Source organism: Tinamus guttatus, unplaced genomic scaffold (genome assembly GCF_059628265.1).
Source record: "Tinamus guttatus ecotype Peru unplaced genomic scaffold, ASM5962826v1 Tinamus_guttatus_pri_ptg000753l, whole genome shotgun sequence".
Taxonomy (NCBI): Eukaryota; Metazoa; Chordata; class Aves; order Tinamiformes; family Tinamidae; genus Tinamus; species Tinamus guttatus.
The window spans coordinates 915,587-930,213 of record NW_028289287.1 but is presented as its reverse complement, the minus strand read 5'-3'; the positions used below and the strand labels follow the sequence as shown (position 1 = coordinate 930,213).

The 14,627-nt window shown below is 35.6% G+C and overlaps 1 protein-coding gene across 1 annotated transcript in view; it reads right to left on the bottom strand.

The window, feature by feature from the left end:
* Positions 1-14,627, bottom strand: part of ANO2 (anoctamin 2) — a 169,200-nt gene that overhangs the window by 73,816 nt on the left and 80,757 nt on the right. Inside the window, exon 14 of the mRNA XM_088537398.1 lies at positions 4,583-4,663. Coding sequence (XP_088393524.1) covers positions 4,583-4,663 — 81 coding nt within the window. The remainder of the gene's footprint in view (positions 1-4,582; positions 4,664-14,627) is intronic.

The window sequence follows — 14,627 nt, the reverse complement described above, 5'->3', positions numbered from 1 at the left end:
CAAATACATGCCCATATGAACATTCATCTCTGTTGCAAGGACAAGGAAACCTTTTAAGGTATGTGAATTTAGAACTATGCAACTCTAAATTAGAAGCTTTTGTTTACATGTCTATAAAAATCAAATATTCCCATCAATTATAAACCTGGTCACCTACAGATTTCTAAAATCTGTCTCCTAGATCTTGTCATTTTCAGATGACATTTTTAAAATGAATGTTGTAATTTATAAGGACTATCTGTTTAGCATTTGCTGCTTAACCTGAAGCATTTCAAGTAAATGCTTCAACTCATTTAGGTTTAAATGAATTCCTATTTGAAAGAATAGAACCTTGGCATGTTATCATAATAGTAACTTCACACCAGTCTTTCTTAAAGTGTTCTGAGCCCTCACAGTTTCTTCATCTTCATAACAAACAATAAAATATTTATAAAAACAGCCTGAATAATGCAGGGTGGTACAGAATGAAATCCTGTTCCTTATTCATTACAGTAGCCTGAATATCCTAACTAACATTTGTATAAAAGCTACATACTGTAACACAAGCACCACTGGGAAAGTAATACAATATATCTTTAATACTTTTAATTGTCGATCTTAATCAAGCTCATCTAGAATTTGTTGCCTGGACAGATTGTCTTATATATTTACTGGCCCTGACAAGTGCTGGGCATCTTCCACACTTCTTATATTCATGATAGTTAATGACTTCAACAGCAACCAGTGAAAACTGTACATTTCCTGTAATGTTTCCTTTTAATAAGTATTCCAAAGTTATAATTAAGAGAGTAGGCATCTGTGTTGATTTTCTTCTGCAGTCACAAATGCAGCACACAAACTAAATCCCTCTCCCTTAATTGCATACACGCGCACGCACACACACACACACACTCACACACACATACAATCTTCACACAGATTCCTTGTTAGCAAGAAAGAATTGCACTGTACACAGAACTTTCCAAATAAAAGCTCAGCTTTCTTGCCATAAAATTACAATCACATCCTCACCGGAACAGAGGAATTAACACAGTGGAAACAAGCCAGTAATTTTAAAGAAATGGATATGCTCTACATGAGTATTCTCACAACAGTCTTAGCTTTGACATAATTTCTATCCCAACAAGTCACAGCTGCTGAGCTTCGGACTTCATATTAGATAAGCAAAGGAGAAATTTAATATCAGCACAGCAAACTACAGTTGTTGACCAGGAACACCCAAAAGATCTGCCTTAAAAATCTCACCAGTTAGCCAAAAATGCTCAGTCAAGACTTCACAGAGTTATGCCATGACATCAGATTGTCTGCCAAGATGTGATGAGACCAAGACCTCACAGGCATCTGCATACTCATACAAAACCAAGAAATTAAGATAACTGAATCCTTAACTACAGAGAGAACTCTACTTTGATGCAAGTCCAGATGCTGCAAGATCTGTGCTATTAATATGACAAAGTCCTGTATCTTGGCATCAACCTGATAAAAGCACTGAGCCAGAGACCTCACAGAAACTTGCACCTCAATATTAACCTGCCATTCAGAAGCAGATGAACTAATGATCTTACAATATGTATAACACACAGATACCTGAGGAGGAAAAAGAACAGCTTAAATACTATAAAACTAGAATATTTATTCCAAACTCATCACTGTTAGTGTCTGTTTTTTCAGGATCTTACAAAGTTAAGTATAAAAGCACTGCATACTCCGTTAAGTAACAGGCTTTTCTCTTTTCAGCAGGCCTCATACAAGCATTTCTTGCCCTTACAATATCATTGAGGTACAAACTGTTGAACGCTACACCTTTCAATAACCAAGTTATTTGCTGTTTGCAGGAGAGAGAAAAGGATACCTTTCCTGAGGAAAACTGAAAAAGTGTTTGCAATAAAATGAATTAAAAAATTACTGACTTAAAACTGTTCATCAACTTGGAATATAACTCAATAATTTTGGGAGAAATGGTGATCAGTAAATTGCAGGATTAGTATATTTATTACAGATTTATTAGAGATCTACCTTAATCAACTCAGTGAAATGGTCTGCCCTGTTTGCTGCCTATGTTTTGATGGAAAATGTCAAATATTTTATTTTTAATAATATTTAAAAACTCATATTGAGATTAACACTTAAATGACTCACTCAAGAACCAAAATCTCTTTTTCCAAAGTGACCTCGGAATTAAATACTGTAACTAAAAAACAAGGGCATTGCCTTTATTTTTCTCCCACAAGAGCATTGCAGAAAGTAGTATGCATGGAGATGGCTCAAAGGTTTGAATCTAAATTCTGGGATTAGCAGATGCAAAAAAAATGTGTGAATGCAGTACTCATTAAAGTACCCTCTCATTCAACAGCACACACAAGACCAACTGGCATAAGGCAGCATAGTATTTTTGGCGCTGAACCGCCACATGTCATAAAACAACCTAGGTCATGTTGCTGGCTTAAAAATTCTACCCCTCAGAGTCATAATTTAATAAATATTAAAATTGATTCTCTGGAGATTCTATAAACTACAAGCTCCTTTTGGAGAATAGAACATCTGAAAACATGCATCCAAAAAAAAAAAAAAAAAAAAGTCAACTGAGTGGGTGCCATAATAAAAACAACAGAAGCTACATTCCAAGGAGACACCTGTATATGTGCTATTATATGTAGGATAAGCACCATTTTGTTAAGGCTCAAGGAAAAAAAAAGTTCTCTGTTTAACAAAAATTATATCTAGTCCTATTTGTATCCATTTTATGAAGCTTGGAAAATATCGGAAGTTACTTGACAAAACCTTGTAAGTACTTGCACCCAGCTGACAACAGAAGATGTTACATACATATTGGAAGGGATGAAACTCTGAGCTTAAAAATTCTCAGATATATGTGATGGTGTTAGCCTGAAAAGTTGTAATAGACCCTCTTGCTGCGTGGAACATAAGGATTGTTTCATTCATCTCATAAGATTAAGTTTATATTGAATGACAATAGAAACAAAGAAAGAGACAGTGATGTTCTCAACAAAACCAGAGGGTGAGCAAACATAAAATAAAACAAAATAAAACAAAATGGAATTTTGCTGGATAGCAGCCAGTAGCATAGTAATACTAAGGAATCTTTTTATTTCTCAGTATTATTTTTCTATCCACATTGGCACAGAAAGTAAAATAGTATGCATTAAATGAAAGAAAAAAAGAGATATTTCCCAACTTTATATCTGAAATGAGTTCTTTTCTTTCACAATCGTGCTGGTTCTTTACATTGCTCCTCAATTTCTACCTACACTCTACCTACATTTTCATTGCTTTATTTTAACAGAACTTCACTCTTAATCTGTAACATTGTGAGTTCTTTGTGACCAGTTTGAGCAAAATAATCTCACTACAGTCTGAAATTTTGTAGCATGAATTGCTGACTTGTTTCCAAATTGCACTTATTTTAAATAGAGAAAGGTAAAGAGCAGCACCTCTTTTATTAGTTCTGTAGTCCTTGATCTCATGCTTGGCATGCCTAACATACTGCTTCCTAAGGAAGGACCTCTCCATACTGCCATGCCAATCACTGCTTGTCTTTGGGCAGATCTGAAGTCCATATAGCAACTGAGAATCTTTTCTTTCTCTTCAGTGGATAATGGATCAGTCTTACTGAGACGACTGATTCACTGGCAACATCTTTGTGTGATCAACAGAGAAAGGGAGAGTTAAGTACTTTCATATGCTGTAAGATCAAACTTTTTGGACCAAGCTTGAAATCTGGACTATTCTCTAGTTCAGATATGGGCTCTACTCAGTGTCTCAACAGTACTGGACAACGACAATACAGACACTGGCTCTTTCTACTTGTAAACCAGACATGCTTTTGGAATGGTTTGGCTTTGTTACCATATGTGACTTACAGACAATAAGTAAAGGTTAGCCAAGTCTAATGAACAGAACTTACATGGACTTGTGAGTTGTTAGGAAATAGACATCAATTGACACTTTACTAGAGAGGATTGGGAAAAAAGAGTCTTTGTGGTTAGGTTTGAAATAGCTAAAGAAAGCCTAGGCACAATTCAATTTAAAATAATAAACTTATTTATTTTTCCCATTTATAACAGAAATACTATCACATCTGCACAGCTGTGAATGAAGAAATGCCAGTCAGCCAATGTGCCAATGTTATCTATGCAAAGGAAATCACTATAATAAATAAATAAATTACTATAATAAAAGGCGTTTCCTCTATTGTCCACAAAGTACTGAAAGTTCAGAACACTGCTGTAAGAATTCCTGTGATCATAATCTTTCCTTAATTAATCATTCATTTGTCTACAGATTAAATCTGAAGCACTTGTCTACCGTATTTCTGTGCAAAATGTTTTCCTTTGGAGTGTTAATAAAGGCTTCGGTCTTTCAATATTGTACAATGCTACATAATGCCAGATAAAGCAATCTGTGAGACTGATCAAGACAAAACAAACAGCAAAACAAACACCAAAAAAACAAACAGCACCAAAAACTTTTCCAAACCTTCCAGCAAAGATGGACAAAAATATAATCACAATGTAGCAAAACACAAAGCAAATCTCAGTGAAAATAGGAAGTCACATCTTACTTCATTTGCATTTTCTGTTGTGTTTTTAGTTTTGAGCTTCTTCTGTAGCAGTTTGGTTTCATACTCAGGTCTGGGATGCTGCTGAAAGAAAACAAACAATCAAAAAATAAGAAGTATGATTATGATTAAGAAAAAAAAAATCCTGAAGACATACTCGAACCTGTGGATGTAAATCTGTGGTATTTACCACAAACACAACAAGATGCAGATCATCATTAGTTGGCGAACCGTAAAACAAAATAAAAACCACTGTGATTTGAAACCAAGGTAGGCCAAAGATAGGCAGAATGAATTCAGAGATGCCATGGCAAGAATGCTCAGTACTCAAAGTTTTTCAGAAATTCCATGTCGTGACTAAAAAAATAACCAAAACAAAACATTATTCTATCCCCTTCTCCTGAGCATTAAACACCTTATCACATGAATTTCAGAGTTACAATGTCACTATTCATCTTATCCATCTTTATTACAATTATAAAATTTCAGTACACACAAAATCTGCTTACTAACACTTTTTCATGCATCTGAGTAGTAGAAAGAACAAAGAATACCTTATATATATATATATTTATATATATATATATATATATATTTCTTATGGGTAGCAGAAGAGGGCTTCACAAGTCTGCATGGAGCTTCAGCAGCCATTTTCTCTTAACTGTCCGTAACACCATCTTGGGCATTCTATGTTAATACATAGTTGCAGTGAAACACAGAGAGGTAGTCCCAAAGAAGATTCCATTTCTCCCAGGGAATCCAGTGCTAATGTGGCAGAAGGCTTGAAGAAATTATTTTCTCTAAAGTTTAGGTACAGATCTGTCTCAGAGACCTTTGCATTATGACACTATAGTAAAAACTGTAAGGAAACTGCTTGCATGATGGCTTGTTTTACACATCTCACCTCATGCACTATTTGTATCAATAAGCATATTTTAGAATACAGCAAGAAAGACTATGTTTCTGTGTTCAGTATTTGAAGACTGCAAGTCCCTTTGCATTAGCTAAACCTTACCTTAAAAGTCAGTTTCAGAGAGTTATAAAGTTCAGGAATCACTATAGCACTTCTTGGCATGATGGCCATGGTCACTTCTTGTTACTACTTATGAAGTGATAGGGGTATACATGGAATTCCCAGAAATAATGAAGTATGGGTAATCGATGCCTTTATTAAAGTTGATTAACACTATAAATAGTGATCAGCATGATGAGGAAGACATAGACAAATATATAAAAATAACTGTTTAACTGTATTAATAATGCTTGCATCTTGATGCTTCATAATTTTTTCTAGTCTGTTTATTTGTGTTAATTTGGATCACACTTCCTTACTTCAGGTTGAGAACTCGCATCTTTAGACTTAAAGGGAGATAAGATAAAGGCATCATGCAAGTAGGACTACATGTGAAAAGATATCATGACTCAAATAAGTGATGAGATAGATGAAACTACAAGAAACTAAGGAGATTTAATCACATAGTAAGCAGCACCTGCAAAAATGAACTGGTTTTCTATGTGTTTTTTTGTTTGTTTTTCTTTGTTTTCCCTCATTTTCTACTAAGCAAAGCATCTGGGGACATCAGAGGCAGCTGCAACAGGCAGCAAAGCAACTTTTAAAGTTGGTTTAATTTTGCTAGTAGGATATTTCAGTGTCATTTTATCTGTATCTCACATGCCTACATCTAGGTTGGTAAATCTGTCTTTACAGAATGTGTCTATCACCTTATTCTTAACAGAATAGTCTACAGAGCCTTCTGGAATGCATGTATCTACATATTCTTTTTTACGAATATATTACATGAAACAATTCTTTAAAATACAGATTTTGAGATACTTGATCTTGCTTCTGATAACATATAGATGGATACAAAAGAACAATCTTTTATAGAAAGTGTGATTCAGATTCAAGTTATTTGTCTAAAAATGAGAGAAGTTGAACAGTTAAGACAATAAACTAGAAATCGTTGTGATGACTCAAAGAAGGCCAAATGTCCATGTGAATCCCACAATTCTGGAAGCATGCCAGTACAGCTGCCAGACACTTATTGAAAACCATGTAAGCCAAGGTACTTTGAGGCCAAATGAGTGCTCCAAGTAGAAAACGATAATTCCCATCCTGAAAACAAAGAGCCAAATCCTGGAATTTTCTCTAGACAAAACTCATACTGACATCAGCAAGAATTTTGCCTGAGAATGGGCTACAGAACAGAAATGGCACTATACTGCCCACTAAGGGTATATAGGTAACAGTCCAATTAGATAAGAAAATATAAAGCGAAAAAAGCGTCTCTTAATTTCTCTTAGGTTTAGGAAAAAATTCATCAAGGAATTTTACAAAGCATGCAGAACACACATATTTTGTTCCCGGGAGAAAAAAGGTATCTCAAAAACCATCTCAGAGAAATTATCACCAAAAAATAAGCCAAGTCACTGCTTCTTTCTACATCTTAATGAAAGTCAAAAAAAAAAATAGCTCAGCCTTGCCCTAATATGTTGACTGCAAGGAAAGTAGCAAAGGATGAACACCCAGAAGGAAGGTTTCCACATATGGGAACTAAAAGGACCCCAAATTTGCTGCTATTCCAAATCAAGATAGAAACCTGGAGTGGATAGCGTGGTAATCCCAGCTGTCACTACTGCAAGAAGTGTAATAACTACAAAACAAGGATAAGCTTTAAATACCTCTAGTTAATATAATGAATGTATGATACTTGGAAAGGGCAGAAATGTAAGGGTGAGATTTTAATTTATGCAACTAAATGCAATAAAAGTCATTTTATGTTCCAGCATGCATGAAGGAATCACTGAGAGAGGGACACCATCTTTTTAGTCCAGATCACTATTCCAATCAAATGTGATTTATGAATAATTAAAAATAAAAGTTTGAATAGGTCATCTGACATGATTAAGTTTAGGGGTGTCAAAAGGCAAAAGCTACTGTGCAAGCACATAGGAACTCGACCATCAAAGATATTCTAAAGCAAACACAAAATGGAAGTAATCAAAATAAACCAAAGAATCCATTAGATATATTATGGAAATGTATTTGCCTTAGCTGTAGACATATAGATTATTTAATCTCTTTGTTTGCTCCCACTGAACAACAGCAGTAGAGATTTGAGCGATCACTTGCCAGACTAAATTTTGAAATGTGTCCTCAAAATGTAAGTGCCTTCAAGGTAAAGAACCAAACAACCAAATGTTGCCATTTCTGTGTCAATATATCACATTCTGTAGGCAGCTATTGTCATTTATTTTGGATTATATATAGGATCCTAGACAATGATCCTTTAGGTAATCCTGCTTGAGCCAGGGGATAGACTAGATGACCTCCAGAGGTCCCTTTTAACCTCAACCATTTTGTGATACAATGAAAAAAGTAATGAAGAAATCCAGTCATAAACCTGGGTGATTATTATTAAAATGTGGCATCAACTTTTAGTTTATCTTATTGCTCTGACCTTGATGAAATATTACCTGGATCCCTCTGAATTTAAAGTATCTGCATATATGACTGCTACCCTTACTGGTCTTTACTCATTCTACCAAGAAGTTACAGTCATGGCCTAGGACCATGTTTTAGTCACTATACAAGCACAGAACCCCTTCTCCAAAGAGCTTATATAAGTAACAACTAAGAAAGAGATGGAACTCTTTAAGAGCAGAATTTACATTCATTTATATATATATATATATATATATATATATATACACCATGAAATGCTGATAGACTTTTTCCCCTTTGGGTTACTACTTTTGTCTGTTTTTTGATAATGTATAACAGCAGAAACTGTAGAGGACTGTACAGTCAACAAAGGCTGTAGAGGACTCTGTTTAGGGGAGCATTTTTCTCTGACAATATTTAAGATTAAGAGCACTTTGGATTTATTACAGATTTGGTAGCTCTTGCAAAGAGCAATACAACAAATATTGCAAAACACTTTAAAATTGATCTAAAATAGCTGTTTCCTAAATCACATCGTATGATCTCAAGTAAGGTTAGAAAGCAATGTCTTTTCATATTAAAAATAGCATTATTTTTCATTTCATTACAACTAGAACAGATTTTTCTTCTAAGCAAGATCAAGATTCATACTCGGACTTGAATTTGACACTGGTATAAGGCATTGCACATTGTGTACCCCCAGTGACTCCCAAAAATTTATGAAGGAGGTTAAAAGAGAAGGACATTGATAGATGAATGAAGAAAATATTTCGTGGGTTTATCCTGCTATAGATTGTCAGACTTCATAGCTTTTAGATCCATGGTGGAATGGGCACAGCATGCAAGCAGCTGTCAGGGCTGAATGCTAAATAAAATATTATCAAGTCCCTGGCTGAAACTACTACAATTATCATTACTTTCTTTGTCTACCTTTACCTTATATCCACTTATCTATCCCTGGTAAAAAAAATCTTCCATCATTCCAGACCTCTATTAGGTTCATATTATTTTAATAAGAATGCCTCATAAATAGCCCAGGTTGCTGCCATATATGAAACTTCATTCCAAATAATATCAAACCAGATTTTTTTATGTGACATTATTTTCTCAGCTGTGGCCACTTATGATATTTCTGAAATTTTGATTTCTCTTTATTTCTCCTTCTCCTCCTTCTTGTAGCTCCTAGGTAGCTAGATTCCCTGTCTGTGAGGTAACCTGCTAAGTAAAAACACTTTCTAAGAGTGCTTTAAGGAACAATTTCTAAAACATTTTAAACCATACACATCAACCCCATGCTAACGGAAGTTTATTAACATCCCAAATCAATGGATTCTAACAGGCGTATATTCTGACAAACCAAAGTGTTTCCAATACTTTGTGAACTTTTTAAGTTGGACCATGAACCATATTGGAGACTTGGCTCTGTCTAACACAAAGATTCTATATTGGAACTAAAAATCTACTTAGTTCTAGCCCAGAATAATTCTTCAGTCTTTATTAAGCCTTTCCAGCTATACCTGTGCTTCTTCTCATTGTTTCCTATAAATTGCCAACGACTGGATTTACAGCTAGGAATGTTTCATGAAACACCTTTTTTGAAGCAAATATCAAACTTGAATTTGTAGGCAAAACTTTGATCTACTCTATACATTATGCTTATTCTAACTGTATATTTACTGTAGCTTTATAATGAGACTCGACTTTAATACTTCGCAGTACATTAACCCAATGTAATTCTGGGCTCCCATATTCTCAGGTTCATTTCCATCTTATGCTACCCCACACTTCTATTCCTTTCACTGACATGCCGCTGTATGTTATGACAGTTGAAGAAGATCAACAACAACAACAAAAAAATGTCGATTTTTACTCCTCAGGCTAGTTTTCAGCTACATCAGTTGCCTGAACTCAGTTGCATGATGACCATTATGAGCTTAAGAGGATGGACAAGAACTCCTGGTTGGGGCAGCAGTATGGCAGTGTGGAGCTAGATTGCATCAAATTCCTATGTAATTTCAACCTATATATGATGTTGCATGATGCTGAAAAGCTCATTTAATGCCTCATAGTAAACTAGTAAGGATGGGATCTCTTCCTACTGGTAGCAATGAGCTATTGAGCCATCTTAGGCATCTTTACTGTAAGAGATAACTTCAGAGAACTTCAGAGAATAACATGCAAATAATTAAACAGTAGGTTCTAAATTTGCTTAATTTAAATAAACTCATAGTAAATACCTCAGTAAAAATCCTTTGAAAATGTCAGCTCAAGATGTCTACCTTAATGCAGTGATATAAGAAAATTCATACATACAGTCGAAGATTTTCAGAATTTGGTGTATACAGAGTTCTCCATAGAAAAGCTACAGATCAAAAGTTTTTCACACCTTCAAACCTACGCAAAAAAGGGCTACAATTTTCTAGATTGTCTAGAAATCTTGCAGTAGAAGTAACAGAGTAAGATAGAAACAGGAAGATGAGATCCTATAAGAATCAGTGATGTTTTATTAGTTTACAAAATCCAGAATACATGAAGTGCTTATGTTTCCCAATTATCTGTGTAGCCCGTACCCAGAAAGGCGTGGATAAATCTAGAACAAAAGATGTACACACTTATATGCTCTTGGCCAGTAATAAAGTGAGGTCATCTGATACTTATATCAATAAAATCTTATCTCACAATACATCATATATTCAGTATATACATGTGTGAGTTTTGAGAGGCATGAGTTTGCAATGAGCATGCTCTACTCACAAATGACTGTGTGCACTTGAAAAGGAAGATATATTTATTCTTTATACATTGTACAGCCACCAAACAAAACAAAGAGCCTAAAGCAAAATTAGAGAATAACAAACAATTCTGATCACAGAAATGTTCCTATGTTTATGTTCCTAAACTCTTCAGTCATTTAGAACATTTCACAGAATCACACAGAATCACGGAATGATATAAACAACTGATAATTGTGGCTGCCATTAAACAATATCATAAAGTATTATTCTTAAATTCTAAAAACGTTCCCAAGTTCAAAAGTACTTTCAATCATAATTTCATAGATTCATAGAATCCATAACGTTGGAAGGGACCTTTAGAGATCATCTAGTCCAATCCCCCTGCACATGTAGGGCCCCCTAGGGCATATGTTACACAGGATTGTGTCCAAGCAGGTTTTGAAGATCTCCAGAGGAGGAGACTCCACAACCTCTGTTGGCAACCTGTTCCAGTGCTCCGTCACCCTCACTGTTAAAAAGTTTTTCCTTAAGTTCCTGTGGAACTTTTGGTGCTTCAGTCTGTGGCCGTTTCTTCTTGTCCTATCGCTGGCCACCACTGAAAAGACACTGGCCTCATCCTCCTCACACACTCCCTTGAGGTATTTATATACGCTGATCAGGTCCACTCTCGGCTTTCTCTTCGTTAGGCTGAATAGGCCCAGCTCGCTCAGCCTTTCCTCATAGGGCAGATGCTCCAGGCCTCTGATCATCCTCATAGCCTTGCGCTGGATGCTCTCCAGTAACTCCACAAAAGCTTTTTATGGATTGGGAGGCATTTTGGAACAGAATTAGCAATAGTGTAAGGATGAGCTTCTCAATACTATTGTCATCTAAATTAATTTTCCTAAATCAATGACTACTTATGGGAAAAAAAATACAGACTAAATAATGTTCTAGCAATAAAATGCTTTAGAAAAGAAAAACTTTCAAGCCCCTTTAGTGTAGCTCATGAAAAGAAGGTTTTTATTAACATGTTTCCATTTGACAAACATATGAAAAATGGATTAAAAAATGGCAGCTACCATTCACAGACCACAACTAGAACAAACTTAACATGCATTTTAAATTGAAAAAAAAAAAAAAAAACTAATTTATTAAAACAGTCTTCTCCAGGACAAAGGAATATACAGCAATGTTGTGCAAGGTTTCCTGAAGTGACCACCTGAACCAACATTGAATCTCCTAGTTAACACAAACAGCAGATTAATCTTGGCAACAGATAAAATTTTCTAATTATCACAGATGAAACCAACTCAAAGCCTCTTTTTATGGGGAAAAAAAATCTTGGTAGCTGCAGCAGAAGAGGGCAGAGGGATAGAAAAATGCGGCTAGGAGAGCTAGGAGAAAACAACAGTCTCCAGAGATTCTTGCATGAGGAGTTAGGAATATTTTACTGTGTCTTCAGGGAGCCTGAACAGGATAGACAGGACTTGTGAGGCTCTGGAAGATGAGAAAATCCCTCTCTGCGTCCTCAGACCTGTCTCTGTCAATACATGCACTGCCTTGCAGTACAAGATCCCCTCCACGCATCTCATATCTTTATTCACACACCGACCTACCTTCATCACTAGCCCAGCCTGGAAGAAGTACATCACTGACAAACCCTACTTAACAATCTGGATCTCTTGTGTCCCCAGAAGGTGGGAGAAGAAGATGGAAAGGCCCTAGAAATGGTCCCTGTTCCTGAGGGAGAGGACAGTGCTGGATAAAGGTACAGGATGTAGAGAACTATTGGAAAGCAAGACTTTACTCCTTGTTGTCCCTTTCCTCCAGCAACTGTTCCACACCCTCTACGTCATAATTTTGCCCTGGTCAACAAAAGCCAGAGTGGAGGGTTGTGCTGCACACAAGGCTGGTAGAGCCCATTTCAGCATCTTCTCCAAAGGGTCCCATCCTTCTCCAAAGGGCCACAGCTACCCAGTCTGCTTGCATCTCCAGGCCTTTCTGCTTTTACACAATTGGTCAGGAGAAGGCAATAAAAAAGAACTCATGCCACCCTCAGTAAACTAGTCTATCAACCAACAATGACCTATTAACATCCTAATGAATCAAGACTACACTACAAAGAGGCAAAAAATGTGATGATTTCAGACAAAATCAGTCCTGGAAAAGGCACAGGAGATCCTTATAATAGAAAAAGAATAATAGAAAGAAAATGAGAATATGTTGATATGTTTGACAGGAATAAAAGAGGAAAAAGATCTAGTTAGGAGCCCCAACATATTGTGACATTTCTGTGGATCAGCAGTCAAGTCCTGTTATTAAGTGCATGAAAAATGAAATGAAAGGAATGAAAAAAAATCTAACCACTGATCTTTACTGACTTCTTGGCAAGAAAATGAGTTGCCATCTGCCCTGTTTCCTTTACTTTACAAATTAAAATATGTGTAAAGTGTGCCTTCACGTATGATTTTAATGAAACAACAGCTGGTACTAAACAGTTTCCCCCAAGGCCTGAGGAATAACATACTTTTTTCAACATTTCTTTTCCAACTATTCCAATAAAATCTCATCTCAAATATCCTAAACAAAACATTATTAAATCTAATGTTGACGGGACTTGTCCATAAGATATGAGTTAACTCCCTAAGGACTACTACAGCCACCTCAGGCTAATTAGATAATCAGTGTTAACAGGAATACAATGAAGGTGATAGAAAATTCACTTAAAGGAGTGATGACCCTCAAGAAAGGTAGTAAAACAATATAAAGAGATTGGAAAATCTGGAATCTTTGGACCAACAGGAAAATCAGAATAGAGACAGGAAAAAATGTGGAATAATACACCTGGGGAAAATAACCCAAAGCATAGATTCATTTGTGCAAGAAACATGAGAATTAGTGAGGATGAATATCTTTTACCATCATTGTTCATTTGTCCCAAGTGTACTATGCTTTAAATTTTTTTTTTTGAGAGTCTGTTGTTCTTTTCTACACACTTTTAAGCAAACACTGGGTTTTAAGCAAATACTGCATGTTGTAGTGGCCACTATGAGAACTTCAGAAAATAACCCCTTCTCAATAGGGGTGAAAGGTGAAAGATAAGCTGCAGCCATCAAACAAATCAAATCACCAAAATTTATGGGAACTGTAGCAGAAAAGATCTAGTTAAACCATAATCCAAGAATAAGGGGAAAATGGGATTTATCTGTAAGGAGATACATGCCACCAAGTCTGCTTGCTATTTACTCTCCAATTCAACTAACCAAATCTACCTTTCTTCTTATTTTATCTCAATAGACTGATAATCTGTGGGGCATCTTACCTATTCCCAGGGTTGTCTTAAGTGTTCTTTTTTGTTGTTGTTGTTGCTGTTTGTAAGTTATCAAAGAGCAAAAGGAAAAAAGAGACTTTGGGTGTTAATTTTTACAAAGAGCTAGTATTATTCGAAACTCCAAAGCAAGGATTTTAACTTGGAATTTTAACTTACCAAATATGTTTCTAACAAACAACCATGATAAGTTCTTTCTTGTATTGAAACATCTTTACTGTTTGAACTATAACTAGATCTCCATTCATAGCTTTTCATGTATTGTGTGTTTTGCTGTCTGACCATTTATTCTTCCAAACTCTGGTCTAGGATTTCATTTTTTAAAATAGTACTTACTTTCCAATTTTATATAGGACTGTTGGTAAAATAAGGTAGAATCCCTTTTAAACAGAATACCCAGGTCAGGAAAACACCAGGCCCTATAAATATAATCATAAGACATTTCTGAAGATTCATCAGAGGTCAAAAGTTCCTTCTCCTCACATTGTTAATGATAGTCTCTAAATATTCCTTCACCAGCCTTCTCACAAATAGAAGAATAGGGTGCAGATTCTCTCA